Genomic DNA, 15,460 nt, shown 5'->3' on the forward strand with positions numbered 1-15,460 from the left:
AGCCACCACTAGAGGGAGCTACCGCTTACATCACATTACTCACTGAGCCCACAGCCGCCACTAGAGGGAGCTACCGCTTACATCTCATTACACACTGAGCCCACAGCCACCTCTAGAGGGAGCCACTGCTTACGTCACATTACTCACTGAGCCCGCAGCCACCACTAAAGGGAGCTACCGCTTACATCACATTACGCAGTGCGCCCACAGCCACCACTAGAGGGAGTTACCATTTACATCCCATTACTTGCTGAGCCCACAGCTGTCACTAGAACGAGCTACTGCTTAGATAATATTCAGTAAGCCCACAGCCACCACTAGAGGGAGCTACCGCTTACATCACATTACGCAGTGAGCCCCCAGCTGTCACTAGAGGGAGCCACCACTTACATAACATTACTCGGGAGCCCACAGCCACCACTAGAGGGAGTTACTATAACCCTCTTTAAATCAATTATACACTTAATTGCAGGCATAGAGCTCCCCCTGGTGGTGGCTGTAGATACACAGCATTACATGTAACGGTCTAAGTAAGGGATTTGGTTCTCTGAATCAGATGAAAATTTAATATTTAAAAAACTTCCATTATCTAGGATTGACCTGGATTTCTGTTATATTGATACCCTAAGATCAAGGGTGGCAAAACCCCCTCAGGGTCAGGTAATTAAAGGGGTCATGCAATGGAAGTAACACAGCTTGGTACATTGTGCGGCAAACACTCTCCTATTGGGAGAGAGCTGCAGAACCACTCAAGGCCACTAGACATTGTAGGACGTGAAGCCACCAATAACCTACAAATAAATCCCCAACTTCAATGTCCCGGGAAAACGCCCTTAAGGGAAATTTCAATGGTAATAATTTCATTACATACACTGACATTGGGTTGGGTTTGGTAAAAGCCGGGCACATGCTGCAGGAACTGCCCCATCCAGATCTATAGGGTAAGGTGGCAGCAGCACTGAGCACCTTCTCATCTGCAGCAAGCGGTCACATTGCACCATGCTTCCCTGCCGCATGCAGACCACACATCACTACACACCGCACGTCCCCTCCAGGAGGCTCCAGAACCCATTTTATTCTATTTGATCAGACAATTACTGGGAGGATTACAGCAGATGTGGAGCCGCGTCCCCCACAGACAGGAGCACTGAGCCTTGTAATCTAGAAGAGGGGTCAGCGGTCACTCTCTGTCCAGAGGTTAATTCTGCTACAACAGTCTTGTTATTAACCTCCAGGTAGCTGCTCCTTTGCGCTCTCCGTCCTCCACTGGAATCATGTACTTTATTACTCTGACGTCAGTTCTCCTTTTTCTCTGAATATTTATGTACAGCAGAAATGAAGGCCCCGACGTGCTCCGGGTCCATGTCTGGATACAAACCATGACCCAGATTAGCAATGTACCCTCGGCACCCAAAAGCCTCCAGCATCTTCTTCACAATCTCTTCAATGTTCTCCTGTAGCAAACGGGCAAGAGATTAACGATCAGCAAAATATAGAGGACGGAGCAAAATATAGAGGACGGAGCAGCTCCAGGCACCAAGAGAATAAAATATATCCAGCATCCATGTGACAAAGAGCTACAGAACAGAGCATGTTCCATACAGATAGATACAGAAATAAAATTTATATTGCACCCACCCTCCATGTTCAAGAATATAACTACTATAATACTGCCCCCTATGTACATGAATATAACTACTACAATACTGCCCTCTATGTACAAGAATATAACTACTATAATACTGCCCCTATGTACAAGAATATAACTACTATAATACTGCCCCTATGTACAAGAATATAACTACTATAATACTGCCCCTATGTACAAGAATATAAGTACTATAATACTGCCCCTATGTACAAGAATATAAGTACTATAATACTGCACCTATGTACAAGAATATAACTACTATAATACCGCCCCTATGTACAAGAATATAACTACTATAATACTGCTCCTATGTACAAGAATATAACTACTATAATACTGCCCCCTATGTACAAGAATATAACTACTATAATACTGCCCCCTATGTACAAGAATATAACTACTATAATACTGCCCCCTATGTACAAGAATATAACTACTATAATACTGCTCCTATGTACAAGAATATAACTACTATAATACTGCTCCTATGTACAAGAATATAACTACTATAATACTGCTCCTATGTACAAGAATATAACTACTATAATACTGCTGCTATGTACAAGAATATAACTACTATAATACTGCTCCTATGTACAAGAATATAACTACTATAATACTGCCCCTATGTACAAGAATATAACTACTATAATACTGCCCCTATGTACAAGAATATAACTACTATAATACTGCCCCTATGTACAAGAATATAACTACTATAATACTGCCCCTATGTACAAGAATATAACTACTATAATACTGCTCCTATGTACAAGAATATAACTACTATAATACTGCTCCTATGTACAAGAATATAACTACTATAATACTGCCCCTATGTACAAGAATATAACTACTATAATACTGCCCCTATGTACAAGAATATAACTACTATAATACTGCTCCCATGTACAAGAATATAACTACTATAATACTGCTGCTATGTACAAGAATATAACTACTATAATACTGCTGCTATGTACAAGAATATAACTACTATAATACTGCTGCTATGTACAAGAATATAACTACTATAATACTGCCCCTATGTACAAGAATATAACTACTATAATACTGCTCCTATGTACAAGAATATAACTACTATAATACTGCCCCTATGTACAAGAATATAACTACTATAATACTGCTCCTCTCCTATGTACAAGAATATAACTACTATAATACTGCCACTATATACAAGAATATAACTACTATAATACTGCCCCCTATGTACAAGAATATAATTACTATAATACTGCTCCTATGTACAAGAATATAACTACTATAATACTGCCCCCTATGTACAAGAATATAACTACTATAATACTGCTCCTATGTACAAGAATATAACTACTATAATACTGCCCCCTATGTACAAGAATATAACTACTATAATACTGCTCCTATGTACAAGAATATAACTACTATAATACTGCTCCTATGTACAAGAATATAACTACTATAATACTGCCCCTATATACAAGAATATAACTACTATAATACTGCCCCCTATATACAAGAATATAACTACTATAATACTGCCCCCTATATACAAGAATATAACTACTATAATACTGTCCCCGATGTACAAGAATATAACTACTATAATACTGCCCCCGATGTACAAGAATATAACTACTATAATACTGCCCCCTATATACAAGAATATAACTACTATAATACTGTCCCCGATGTACAAGAATATAACTACTATAATACTGCCCCTATATACAAGAATATAACTACTATAATACTGCCCCTATGTACAAGAATATAACTACTATAATACTGCCCCCTATGTACAAGAATATAACTGCTTCTTGTTTACATAAATATCATTAATATACTACTGCCTCCGGTACAAAAGAATACAACTACTATAATGCCTTTTATGTATTGGAAATTGTAAAGTTCCGTTATACATCTCTAGTTATATTCTTGTACATAGGAGCAGTATAGATGTGTAACGGAACTTTATATTATGCCCAACATATATTTCACCTCAGAGGATTTGATGACAATTTACCGTATAAAATATTAATGTATGAATAGTTTCCTCCGTGTAATATACAATATAAGCCTTGCGGCCGGTGTCACACTCACCTTGCTGGCATACAGGGCGCATGGGTCCATGTTTCCTTGCAGCGTCACTCTCTTCCCAGTTTTCTCCCTGAAATAAAAGGCTGATTATTAACATGTTGGAGGTTCCGGAGTATGTACAATATTTTACGGTATAATAACGAGCTGAATGTCAGATGCAAGATTTACAGAAACACCACAGAGTAGAGGAAAAAAAAACCCTAAACCCTCAGGAATAGAGTGAGAATCAATGCGGAGTCCCAGCCACATAACCCTGACTCCGTCCACGTCTCACCGGGCCTCCTGGGGTCGAATCGTCCAGTCCAGTCCAACCACTTCATAACCCGACTGGGACAGATCCTCCAGTGCGTAATGTGCGTCCTTGGCAAAAACGATCTGTAAGGAAACATCAATGACCACAACATCCAAGACCATGGGATCTACCACTAAGACGCCAATCAGTCTGATACAATGTATCGGTGGAAGTGAAATGTATCATCCTCCAAGAAGAAAAAAAGAGGGGATTTGTGCCGCTGATGGGTGTAACTTGCATAAAATGTGTCTAGAGTGATACAGCGAAGGGTTTGTTACAGTGTGTCAACAGGTTAAGGTCAGTGGGTGGAAAAGTGGAGACGTAAGATACAAAGCTGCAGTTGGGGGGGGGGTGCGGTCCATTACTTTTGGAAGGACGTGACACCCGTGGTATCTCAGGACGTACACAGGCACTTGACCCTTCCCTTACGCCTACAGGGACTCACCATAGGCACCTGCTCCAGTCCCTCCGCTTTCAGCTTCTGCTTCACTCGGCGTGAGATTTCCCGTATATACGGCAGAGAAAAATCTGCAAACTGCTGAGGTCCAAGACAGCCGGCGTGAGACTCAAACACCTGCAGAGCCTGAAAGGGCCCAGGTGGGGGTTATTACAGGACACCGCGTCATGTCGGCGGAGCCTGGCCACTGATCCAAACCCTACCTGTGCTCCTGCCGCCACCTGGCCCACCAAATAGTCCACGATGACGTCCGTGAGTTGTTGCAGCAGCTGGTGGCTGGCGCTCGGGTTCTGGTAAAGCCATCGTTTGGCTTTGGACATGGTGTTGGAGCCTCCTCCTTCTATCATGTAGGTCATCAGCGTCCACTATCAGGAGATGAGAGGACGTAAGTGACACTGAACAAGTCCAGCACCTTCCCCCATCGCAGTGAGTGACACTTACCGGAGCGCCGGTGAATCCGATCAGCGGCACCTGCCCGGCAATTTTATGACGAGTCAGCGTGATCGCCCGGAACACATAACCCAGCTCCTGAGACACGTCCACCGCAGGCTTCAGTTTCTGCAGATCCTCTGGGCCCTTAAGAGGTTCTGGAAATACTGGACCCCTCCCTGGCTCCATACGGATCTCCATGCCCAACGCCTGAATATAATAAAACAGTCTTTCATCTGTTATCACTGAGAAATGAGATCTAAGTATGTGTGTGGCCCTTTAAGAGCAGTGCAGAATGACAGAGGACTGTGCGGTTTCCTATTACGTTTTGTGGAATCTGTTGCCCTCTAGTGGGGACAGTAATTATTACACCACAAAAGGGGACAATTTTTTTATAATATGAAGATTTTATAAAAGAATTTAAAAAAATAATTATAAAAACAGTCGTCCACTTCTTTTTGTTTTGAATATGGCCCTGGTTGTGCCGGAATAAGTAATAGTATGTCGGCTTTGGAGCAGATTTGATCGACAGCTCTGACAAATGAAGAGACCGCTGCAAAATGGTCAGTTTTTCTGATTTTTCTCTTTATATTTTTGAGTAAAATGTAAATTGCTCTTTTATTCTATGATCTACTGACGACGTCTCCGAATTTCCAAGCAATAAATTTTGTATTTATTTTCTGAAAATGAGAAATGGTCAAAATAACAGAACAATGCACAAATAATACAAAGAAAACAAGTTCATAATTATTTAGAAACAACAATACTAATAATATTTTACCTCAGGAAGATTCAGAAATCAATATTTTGTGGAATAACCATGATTTGTAATCCCAGCTTTCATGCGTCGCTTTCCACCAGTCTTTTACACGGCTTTTGGGTGACCTTATGCCACTCCTGCTGCAGAAATGTAAGCAGTTTTTCTTTGTTTGAAGGCTTGTGACTATCCATCTTCCTCTTGATTACATTCCAGAGGTTTTCATTGAGGTTCAGGTCTGGAGATTGGGTTGGCCATGACAGGGTTTTGATGTGGTGGTCCTTCATCCACACATTGATTGACCTAGCTGTGTGACAAGGCGCATTGTCCTGCTGGAAAAACCAGTCCTCAGAGTTGGGGAACATTACCTGAGCAGAAGGAAGAAACTGATTTTCCAGGATAACCTTATATGTGGCTTGATTCATACGTCCTTCGCAAAGTTTAATCTGCCCAATTCCAGCCTTGCTGAAGAAACCCCAGATCATCTTCGATCCTCCAGCAAATATCACAGTGGGTACAAAACACTGCGGCTTTTATGCCTCTCCAGGTCTCTATCTAACCATCACACGACCAGGTGTTGGGCAAAGCTGAAAATTAGACTCACCAGAGAAGATTACCTTACTCCAATCCTCTATGGTCCAATTCTTATGGTCTTTGTTAAACTTCAGCCTGGCTCTTGTTTGCTTCTCATTGATGAAAGGCTTTTTTCTAGCTTTATATGACTTGAGCCCTGCCTCTAGGAGCCTATTACCAACTGTTCTTGCTGTACACTTCACCCCAGCTGCCATTCCTTTTGTAGGTCCCTGTCATGGCCAGCTCAATCTCCAGACCTGAACCCCATTGAAAACCTCTGGAATGTAATCAAGAGGAAGATGGATAGTCACAAGCCATCAAACAAAGAAGAACTGCTTACATTTTTGCACCAGGCGTGGCATAAGGTCACCCAAAAGCAGTGTGACAGACTGGTGGAAAGCTGTGACTAAAAATCATGGTTATTCCACAAAATATTGATTTCTGAATCTTCCTGAGGTAAAACATTATTAGTGTTGTTGTTTCTAAATGATTATGGACTTGTTTTCTTTGCATTATTTGAGGTGTGAAAGCCATGCATTGTTTTGTTATTTTGACCATTTCTCATTTTCAGAAAATAAATACAAAATTTATTGCTTGGAAATTCGGAGACATTTTCAGTAGTTTATAGAATAAAAGAACAATTTACATTTTACAAAAAAAATATAAAGAGAAAAATCAGAAAAACTGAAAATTTTGCAGGTGTCTCTTAAAGGGAACCTGTCACCACTTTTTTGGCCTATAAGCTGCAGCCACCACCAGTGGGCTCTTATATACAGGAGTCTAACATGCTGTATATAAGAGCCCAGGCCGCTGTGTAGAACATGAAAAACACTTTATAATACTTACCTAACGGTCACTCGGTTGGCCAGATGGGCGTCTCCGTTCTCCGGTGCCGGCGCCGCCTCTTTCGGCCATCTTCGTCCTCTTTCTGACTCCTGTGTGCATGACGCGTCTACGTCATACACACTCGCCGGTCCTGCGCAGGCGCACTTCAATACTTTGATCTGCCCTGCTCAGGACCTGAATGCCGGCGAGTGTGGATGACGTCGGACGCGTCATGCACCGCGGCTAGAGAAGAAGGAGGACAAAGATGGCCAAAAGAGGCGGCGTCGGCACCGGAGAACGGAGACACCCATATGGCCAACCGAGTGACCGTTAGGTAAGTATTATAAAGTGTTTTTTATGTTCTCACAGCGGCCTGGGCTCTTATATACAGTATGTTAGAATGCTGTATATAAGAGCCCGGTTGTGGTGGCCGCAGCTTATATGCCAAAAAAAAGTGGTGACAGGTTCCCTTTAATTTTTGCCAGAGCTGTATATTCACCGGCATCTTGCACGTCTGCGCATGGAGAGGGCTCATATAGAACAGCAGATCACCTGCGGGATCACCAAAATGTCCGAGAAGATAATCGCAGCGTCCAAGGGGAACCGGCGCAGCGGCTGCAAAATAAAAAGCCAAAGAGGTAACAGCAAAAAATCTATACCGCCAAAATGAAGCTGAACCCATAACTATACCACCAAGCCCCATTTACGTTGTTACCTGTAACGTCAGCTCACAGCAGATCTCGGGGCTCCGACATGAAGCGAAGAAATCCTGAGCGGCGCGGGTCTCCCGAAATTCTGCACCAGGGAAGAAGGAAACAAGACATGAAATCCAACCACTAGGGGGCAGCAGTGAGTTTGCTGTAAAAAGCTGGGTATGGGGTGCAGTCGTATAAGGGATCGTGGGCACATCTAGGGGGGGTGGCTATACCCCCTATAATGCCATGTGTTTAGTTTATACTGTTAGTTTGGTCTGTCCCTATGACAACACTTTTTGCTCATGTGCTTTGTCCCAAGAACCCTATGGTAATACTGTCAATCTGTCATCACACATCTCATTCACGGGTCCTCTGAGAACATGGCGCTAGAAATGCAGGAGCCCAGGAAGTGTTGTCATAGGGCAAGAAACAAAATCTCTTCTAACAAGAGATCATACAAAAATCTAACAGCTTAAGATAATTCAACAAGAATAAGAAACGTCTAGTTACATCTATTTGACAAATAAAATAAATCTAAGATTAAAAATAAATCTGACGGGTGACGTCTTCTCCAGTCACCTCCAGAGCTGCACTCAAAGGATCCACGCAAGATAAAGTGAAGCTGAGGTAATACCAAGCTACTTATTTGTAGTGTTACACCGGCGCGGAGCCACATCTCTCCCAGGGTGAAGATTATTCTATAAAACCACCCACCTGGTAAATATCTGCCCGCCTGTCGCATACACCACACCGGCACATGGCGGCACTCCTCTCCACGAGCGGCGCGGAGGAAGGTATCGTTCTTCAGAGCTGGGAAACCCTGAGGCCTGGAACAGAAGAACGGTAATGGCTGATCAGAGGAACGACCCACTACAAATATTCACACAAAGTATCATAAACCTGGAGATGCTGTGCCTACTGCGATTCCATGCACTGCAGCGCCTCTTCAGTTGCCCTGTAGTGCCCTTCTTGCTGCCCCGAAGCGCCCCTTCCCGCTGCCCCAAAGCGCCCCCTCCCGCTGCCCCAAAGCGCCCCCTCCCGCTGCCCCAAAGCGCCCCCTCCCGCTGCCCCAAAGCGCCCCCTCCCGCTGCCCCAAAGCGCCCCCTCCCGCTGCCCCAAAGCGCCCCCTCCCGCTGCCCCAAAGCGCCCCCTCCCGCTGCCCCAAAGCGCCCCCTCCCGCTGCCCCAAAGCGCCCCCTCCCGCTGCCCCAAAGCGCCCCCTCCCGCTGCCCCAAAGCGCCCCCTCCCGCTGCCCCAAAGCGCCCCCTCCCGCTGCCCCAAAGCGCCCCCTCCCGCTGCCCCAAAGCGCCCCTTCCCGCTGCCCCAAAGCGCCCCCTCCCGCTGCCCCAAAGCGCCCCCTCCCGCTGCCCCAAAGCGCCCCCTCCCGCTGCCCCAATGCGCCCCCTCCCGCTGCCCCAATGCGCCCCCTCCCGCTGCCCCAATGCGCCCCCTCCCGCTGCCCCAATGCGCCCCCGAATCTCATCTCTACTGCTACTATTCTTATGTCTACAAATTATAGCACATAAGGGGAGTGATGCCGCTTATCTCTAGAGATCTGTCTGGCAGCCTCTTGTGGAGGAGATACACATCACACAATGCCCCAATTGAGCACAACTGTATCCTCTAGCAAAAATGCCGCAGTGACTCTACACCTCCCGACCCCCCCCCAAGTCCAGACATGTGGACAGTCAGCAGCGCCCCTTATCGCCACTCAAGTGTCACGTTTGCGGGTTTAGAGCCGGATCCTGTTATCTGGTGGCTGCAGACAAAACCTTCAAAGGGGATATGGAGGGGGCTGACCTGGGGGCCCCACCCTGCTGACACATGGCATTCGAGATCGTCCAGGACCTCGATGCCAGCGCAGACAAGAACCAGGGACTGGAAGGTTTTACACAGTAATGACCAAAAAATGAATATTTACAGCACGTAGTCACAGCGGGTGCATTGAACGGGCTCAGGAGCTGAGTTGGCAAAATACCAGGCAGAGGACGGCCATTGTATACAGCAGTCATCGGCCTCTAACAGGGCCGCCCGCACCCCTCGCCCCGCGACGGACGCCCGCACCCCTCGCCCCGCGACGGACGCCAGCACCCCTCGGCCCCGCGACGGACGCCAGCACCCCTCGGCCCGGGACGGACGCCAGCACCCCTCGGCCCGGGACGGACGCCAGCACCCCTCGGCCCGGGACGGACGCCAGCACCCCTAGCCCCGGGACGGACGCCCGCACCCCTAGCCCCGGGACGGACGCCAGCACCCCTAGCCCCGGGACGGACGCCAGCACCCCTAGCCCCGGGACGGACGCCAGCACCCCTAGCCCCGGGACGGACGCCAGCACCCCTAGCCCCGGGACGGACGCCAGCACCCCTAGCCCCGGGACGGACGCCAGCACCCCTAGCCCCGGGACGGACGCCAACACCCCTAGCCCCGGGACGGACGCCAGCACCCCTAGCCCCGGGACGGACGCCAGCACCCCTAGCCCCGGGACGGACGCCAGCACCCCTAGCCCCGGGACGGACGCCAGCACCCCTAGCCCCGGGACGGACGCCAGCACCCCTAGCCCCGGGACGGACGCCAGCACCCCTCGGCCCGGGACGGACGCCAGCACCCCTAGCCCCGGGACGGACGCCAGCACCCCTAGCCCCGGGACGGACGCCAGCACCCCTCGGCCCGGGACGGACGCCAGCACCCCTAGCCCCGGGACGGACGCCAGCACCCCTCGCCCCCGGGACGGACGCCAGCACCCCTCGCCCCGGGACGGACGCCAGCACCCCTCGCCCCGGGACGGACGCCAGCACCCCTCGCCCCGGGACGGACGCCAGCACCCCTCGCCCCGGGACGGACGCCAGCACCCCTCGCCCCGGGACGGACGCCAGCACCCCTCGCCCCGGGACGGACGCCAGCACCCCTCGCCCCGGGACGGACGCCAGCACCCCTCGCCCCGGGACGGACGCCAGCACCCCTCGCCCCGGGACAGACGCTCGCACCCCTAGCCCCGGACGCCAGCACTCCTAGCCCCGGGACGGACGCCAGCACCCCTCGCCCCGGGACGGACGCCAGCACCCCTCGCCCCGGGACGGACGCTCGCACCCCTAGCCCCGGACGCCAGCACCCCTAGCCCCGGGACGGACGCCAGCACCCCTCGCCCCGGGACGGACGCCAGCACCCCTCGCCCCGGGACGGACGCCAGCACCCCTCGCCCCGGGACGGACGCCAGCACCCCTCGCCCCGGGACGGACGCTCGCACCCCTAGCCCCGGACGCCAGCACCCCTAGCCCCGGGACGGACGCCAGCACCCCTCGCCCCGGGACGGACGCTCGCACCCCTAGCCCCGGACGCCAGCACCCCTAGCCCCGGGACGGACGCCAGCACCCCTCGCCCCGGGACGGACGCTCGCACCCCTAGCCCCGGACGCCAGCACCCCTAGCCCCGGGACGGACGCCAGCACCCCTCGCCCCGGGACGGACGCTCGCACCCCTAGCCCCGGACGCCAGCACCCCTCGCCCCGGGACGGACGCCAGCACCCCTAGCCCCGGGACGGACGCCAGCACCCCTCGCCCCGGGACGGACGCCAGCACCCCTCGCCCCGGGACGGACGCCAGCACCCCTCGCCCCGGGACGGACGCTCGCACCCCTAGCCCCGGACGCCAGCACCCCTAGCCCCGGGACGGACGCCAGCACCCCTCGCTCGGGACGGACGCCAGCACCCCTCGCCCCGGGACGGACGCTCGCACCCCTCGCCCCGGGACGGACGCTCGCACCCCTAGCCCCGGACGCCAGCACCCCTAGCCTCGGGACGGACGCCAGCACCCCTCGCCCCGGGACGGACGCTCGCACCCCTAGCCCCGGACGCCAGCACCCCTAGCCCCGGGACGGACGCCAGCACCCCTCGCCCCGGGACGGACGCTCGCACCCCTAGCCCCGGACGCCAGCACCCCTCGCCCCGGGACGGACGCCAGCACCCCTCGCCCCGGGACGGACGCCAGCACCCCTCGCCCCGGGACGGACGCTCGCACCCCTAGCCCCGGACGCCAGCACCCCTAGCCCCGGGACGGACGCCAGCACCCCTCGCCCCGGGACGGACGCTCGCACCCCTAGCCCCGGACGCCAGCACCCCTAGCCCCGGGACGGACGCCAGCACCCCTCGCCCCGGGACGGACGCTCGCACCCCTAGCCCCGGACGCCAGCACCCCTCGCCCCGGGACGGACGCCAGCACCCCTCGCCCCGGGACCGACGCCAGCACCCCTCGCCCCGGGACGGACGCCAGCACCCCTCGCCCCGGGACGGACGCTCGCACCCCTAGCCCCGGAACGGACGCCAGCACCCCTCGCCCCGGGACGGACGCCAGCACCCCTCGCCCCGGGACGGACGCTCGCACCCCTAGCCCCGGACGCCAGCACCCCTAGCCCCGGGACGGACGCCAGCACCCCTCGCCCCGGGACGGACGCCAGCACCCCTCGCCCCGGGACGGACGCCAGCACCCCTCGCCCCGGGACGGACGCCAGCACCCCTCGCCCCGGGACGGACGCTCGCACCCCTAGCCCCGGACGCCAGCACCCCTAGCCCCGGGACGGACGCCAGCACCCCTCGCCCCGGGACGGACGCTCGCACCCCTAGCCCCGGACGCCAGCACCCCTAGCCCCGGGACGGACGCCAGCACCCCTCGCCCCGGGACGGACGCTCGCACCCCTAGCCCCGGACGCCAGCACCCCTAGCCCCGGGACGGACGCCAGCACCCCTCGCCCCGGGACGGACGCTCGCACCCCTAGCCCCGGACGCCAGCACCCCTCGCCCCGGGACGGACGCCAGCACCCCTAGCCCCGGGACGGACGCCAGCACCCCTCGCCCCGGGACGGACGCCAGCACCCCTCGCCCCGGGACGGACGCTCGCACCCCTAGCCCCGGACGCCAGCACCCCTCGCCCCGGGACGGACGCCAGCACCCCTCGCCCCGGGACGGACGCCAGCACCCCTCGCCCCGGGACGGACGCCCGCACCCCTAGCCCCGGAACGGACGCCAGCACCCCTCGCCCCGGGACGGACGCCAGCACCCCTCGCCCCGGGACGGACGCCAGCACCCCTCGCCCCGGGACGGACGCCAGCACCCCTCGCCCCGGGACGGACGCCAGCACCCCTCGCCCCGGGACGGACGCCAGCACCCCTCGCCCCGGGACGGACGCCAGCACCCCTCGCCCCGGGACGGACGCCAGCACCCCTCGCCCCGGGACGGACGCCAGCACCCCTCGCCCCGGGACGGACGCCAGCACCCCTCGCCCCGGGACAGACGCCAGCACCCCTCGCCCTGGGACGGACGCTCGCACCCCTCGCCCCGGACGCCAGCACCCCTAGCCCCGGGACGGACGCCAGCACCCCTCGCCCCGGGACGGACGCCCGCACCCCTCGGCCCGGGACGGACGCCCGCACCCCTCGGCCCGGGACGGACGCCCGCACCCCTCGCCCCGGGACGGACGCCCGCACCCCTCGGCCCGGGACGGACGCCCGCACCCCTCGCCCCGGGACGGACGCCCGCACCCCTCGCCCCGGACGCCTGCACCCCTAGCCCTGGGGTACCTTATTATACATAAGTTACAATAAAAGTCCAAAAACTCGTGCTCATTCCCTTATGTGCTGTGCAATATAATGAGGGGGTCAGGGTCAGTGACATAAAAGCGCCCAAAACCCCTCTAAAGTTCACAGTGACCCCAAAATCTGTCCAAATGTACAGCTCTTAGAGGGGTTTTCCACCTCCCCTGCACAGCACCTTTTATACTCACAGCAGGTGCTCCGGCTGCTCCATGCTGCTGCTATGTGTCAGGAAATGTCAGTAACGTGACTCCTGCCCTCAGCCTCCTCCGTCCACGCCTCCACATGGGCGCAGCCATAGAGTTCAGATTATCTAACGACCACGCCCCCTCAGCTTCACACAATGCATTGAAAGGACTGCAGCCATTGGTTAGAGGCTTCTCCGATGCCCAACCAGGATTGAGGACACAAACAGCGTTACTAAGCAACAAGATGAGGGACCGGAAGAGGTTGTCCTGCTGTCAGAGTGGCTTTACCGTACTTATTATAGTATGCGCGCAAATAAAGGCGAATGGAATGATAAATAGATGACTATGTTAGGCGTTGTGGTGCATTTCTGCAGGATATGGCGGCTCTGACATCTATGCTATTGGTATTACTGCTGGAGGAATAGACGCTCCAATCATTCTGCCTAATTAGTTTTGCTTGTGAAGTATCATTATATAGACAGCTCTACACATAGTCAGTGTGGTCACTGAGCCCAGGGGCTTCTATGTCAGAGACCACCAATAACATGCAACAGGGTTACTCCAGCTTCAGATCGCGGTTTATATAGGACTGCGCTCAGACTGAGGCACATGGATTATTCCATATAGCAGTGATGACGAAAGAGGAGTCTGGAGGGGACCGAGGAGTCTGGAGGGGACCGAGGAGTCTGCAGGGGACAGAGGAGTCTGCAGGGGACAGAGGAGTCTGGAGGGGACAGAGGAGTCTGGAGGGGACCGAAGAGACTGGAGGGGACCGAGGAGTCTGGAGGGGACCGAGGAGTCTGGAGGGGACCGAGGAGTCTGGAGTGGATAGAGGAGTCTGGAGGGGATAGAGGAGTCTGGAGGGGATAGAGGAGTCTGGAGGGGATAGAGGAGTCTGGAGGGGATAGAGGAGTCTGGAGGGGACTGAGGAGTCTGCAGGGGATAGAGGAGTCTGGAGGGGACTGAGGAGTCTGGAGGGGACTGAGGAGGCTGGAGGCGACTGAGGAGGCTGGAGGCGACTGAGGAATCTGGAGAGGACTGAGGAGTCAGAAGATTGTGGCAGGGAAAAAGGAGTCTAGAGGGAACTGAGAAAACTGGAGGGGACAGAGGAGTCTGGAGAGAACCGAGGAGACTAGAGGGGACAGAGGAGGCTGACGAGGACAGAGGAGTCTGGAGGGGGCAGAGGATACTAGAGAGGGCAGAGGAGTGTGGAGAGAACAGAGGATACTTGGGAGGATTGAGAAGTCTGGAGAGGACAGAGGAGTCTGAAGAGAACTGAGGAGACTGGAGGGGACTGAAAAGTCTGGAGGGGACTGAAGAGTCTGGAGAGGATAGAGGAGTCTACAGAGGAGACTGGAGAGCACAAAAGAGTCTGGAAGGAACTGAGGAGTCTGAAGAGAACCAAGGAAACTGGAGGGGATAGACGGGTCTGGAGGGAACTGCATTGTCTGGAGTGGACTGAGGAGTCTAGAGGGGAAGAGGAGTCTGGAGGGGATAGAGGAGTCTGGAGGGGGGAACTGAGGGGTCTGGAAGGGACTGCATTGTCGGAGGGGATAGAGGAGTCTGGAGGGAACTGTTGTCTGCAGAGGACTGAGGAGACTTGAGGGAACAGAGGAATCTAGAGGGGACAGGAGTCTGGAGAGGACTGAGGAAACTGGAGGGGACAGAGGATACTAGAGAGGGCAGAGGGGTGTGGAGACAACAGAGGATACTTGAGAGGACAGAGGAGTCTGGAGAGGACAGAGGAGTCTGGAGAGGACAGAGGAGTGTGGAGACAACAGAGGATACTTGAGAGGACTGAGGAGTCTGGAGAGGACTGAGGAGTCTGGAGGGGACAGAAGATTGTGGCAGGGAAAAAGGAGTCTAGAGGGAACTGAGAAAACTGGAGGGGACAGAGGAGTCTGGAGAGAACCG

At 54.0% G+C, this 15,460-nt stretch overlaps 1 protein-coding gene across 2 annotated transcripts; it reads right to left on the bottom strand.

Annotated features, from left to right (window-relative positions):
• Window positions 1–997: 997 nt before the first annotated feature.
• UROD (uroporphyrinogen decarboxylase) lies at window positions 998–13,700 on the bottom strand. Of its 2 annotated transcripts, none has more exons than XM_075320501.1 (10): window positions 13,550–13,700; window positions 8,494–8,606; window positions 7,800–7,879; window positions 7,637–7,699; window positions 4,942–5,139; window positions 4,704–4,865; window positions 4,489–4,626; window positions 4,026–4,126; window positions 3,755–3,821; window positions 998–1,454 (listed from the first exon to the last, which is right to left on the bottom strand). In XM_075320501.1, exons 1-10 carry the CDS (start codon window positions 13,570–13,572, stop codon window positions 1,296–1,298), a joined length of 1,104 nt encoding a protein of 367 aa, XP_075176616.1. In that variant the 5' UTR covers window positions 13,573–13,700; the 3' UTR covers window positions 998–1,295. The 2 variants fall into 2 exon arrangements, with proteins under 2 accessions (XP_075176616.1, XP_075176617.1); XM_075320502.1 differs by having other exon boundaries at window positions 1,006–1,454; window positions 13,537–13,697.
• Window positions 13,701–15,460: the final 1,760 nt, after the last annotated feature.

This window comes from Anomaloglossus baeobatrachus, chromosome 8, assembly GCF_048569485.1.
Source record: "Anomaloglossus baeobatrachus isolate aAnoBae1 chromosome 8, aAnoBae1.hap1, whole genome shotgun sequence".
In the NCBI taxonomy this organism is placed as follows: domain Eukaryota; kingdom Metazoa; phylum Chordata; class Amphibia; order Anura; family Aromobatidae; genus Anomaloglossus; species Anomaloglossus baeobatrachus.

Coding starts and splice junctions, on each gene's coding strand:
- UROD (XM_075320501.1), bottom strand. CDS start 13,572: ATGGAGCAGCCGGAGCACCTGCT. Junction 4,866..4,941: donor TCGGATTCACCGGCGCTCCG/GTAAGTGTCACT, acceptor ATCTCCTGATAG/TGGACGCTGATGACCTACAT. Junction 3,822..4,025: donor ATTCGACCCCAGGAGGCCCG/GTGAGACGTGGA, acceptor CTTTTATTTCAG/GGAGAAAACTGGGAAGAGAG.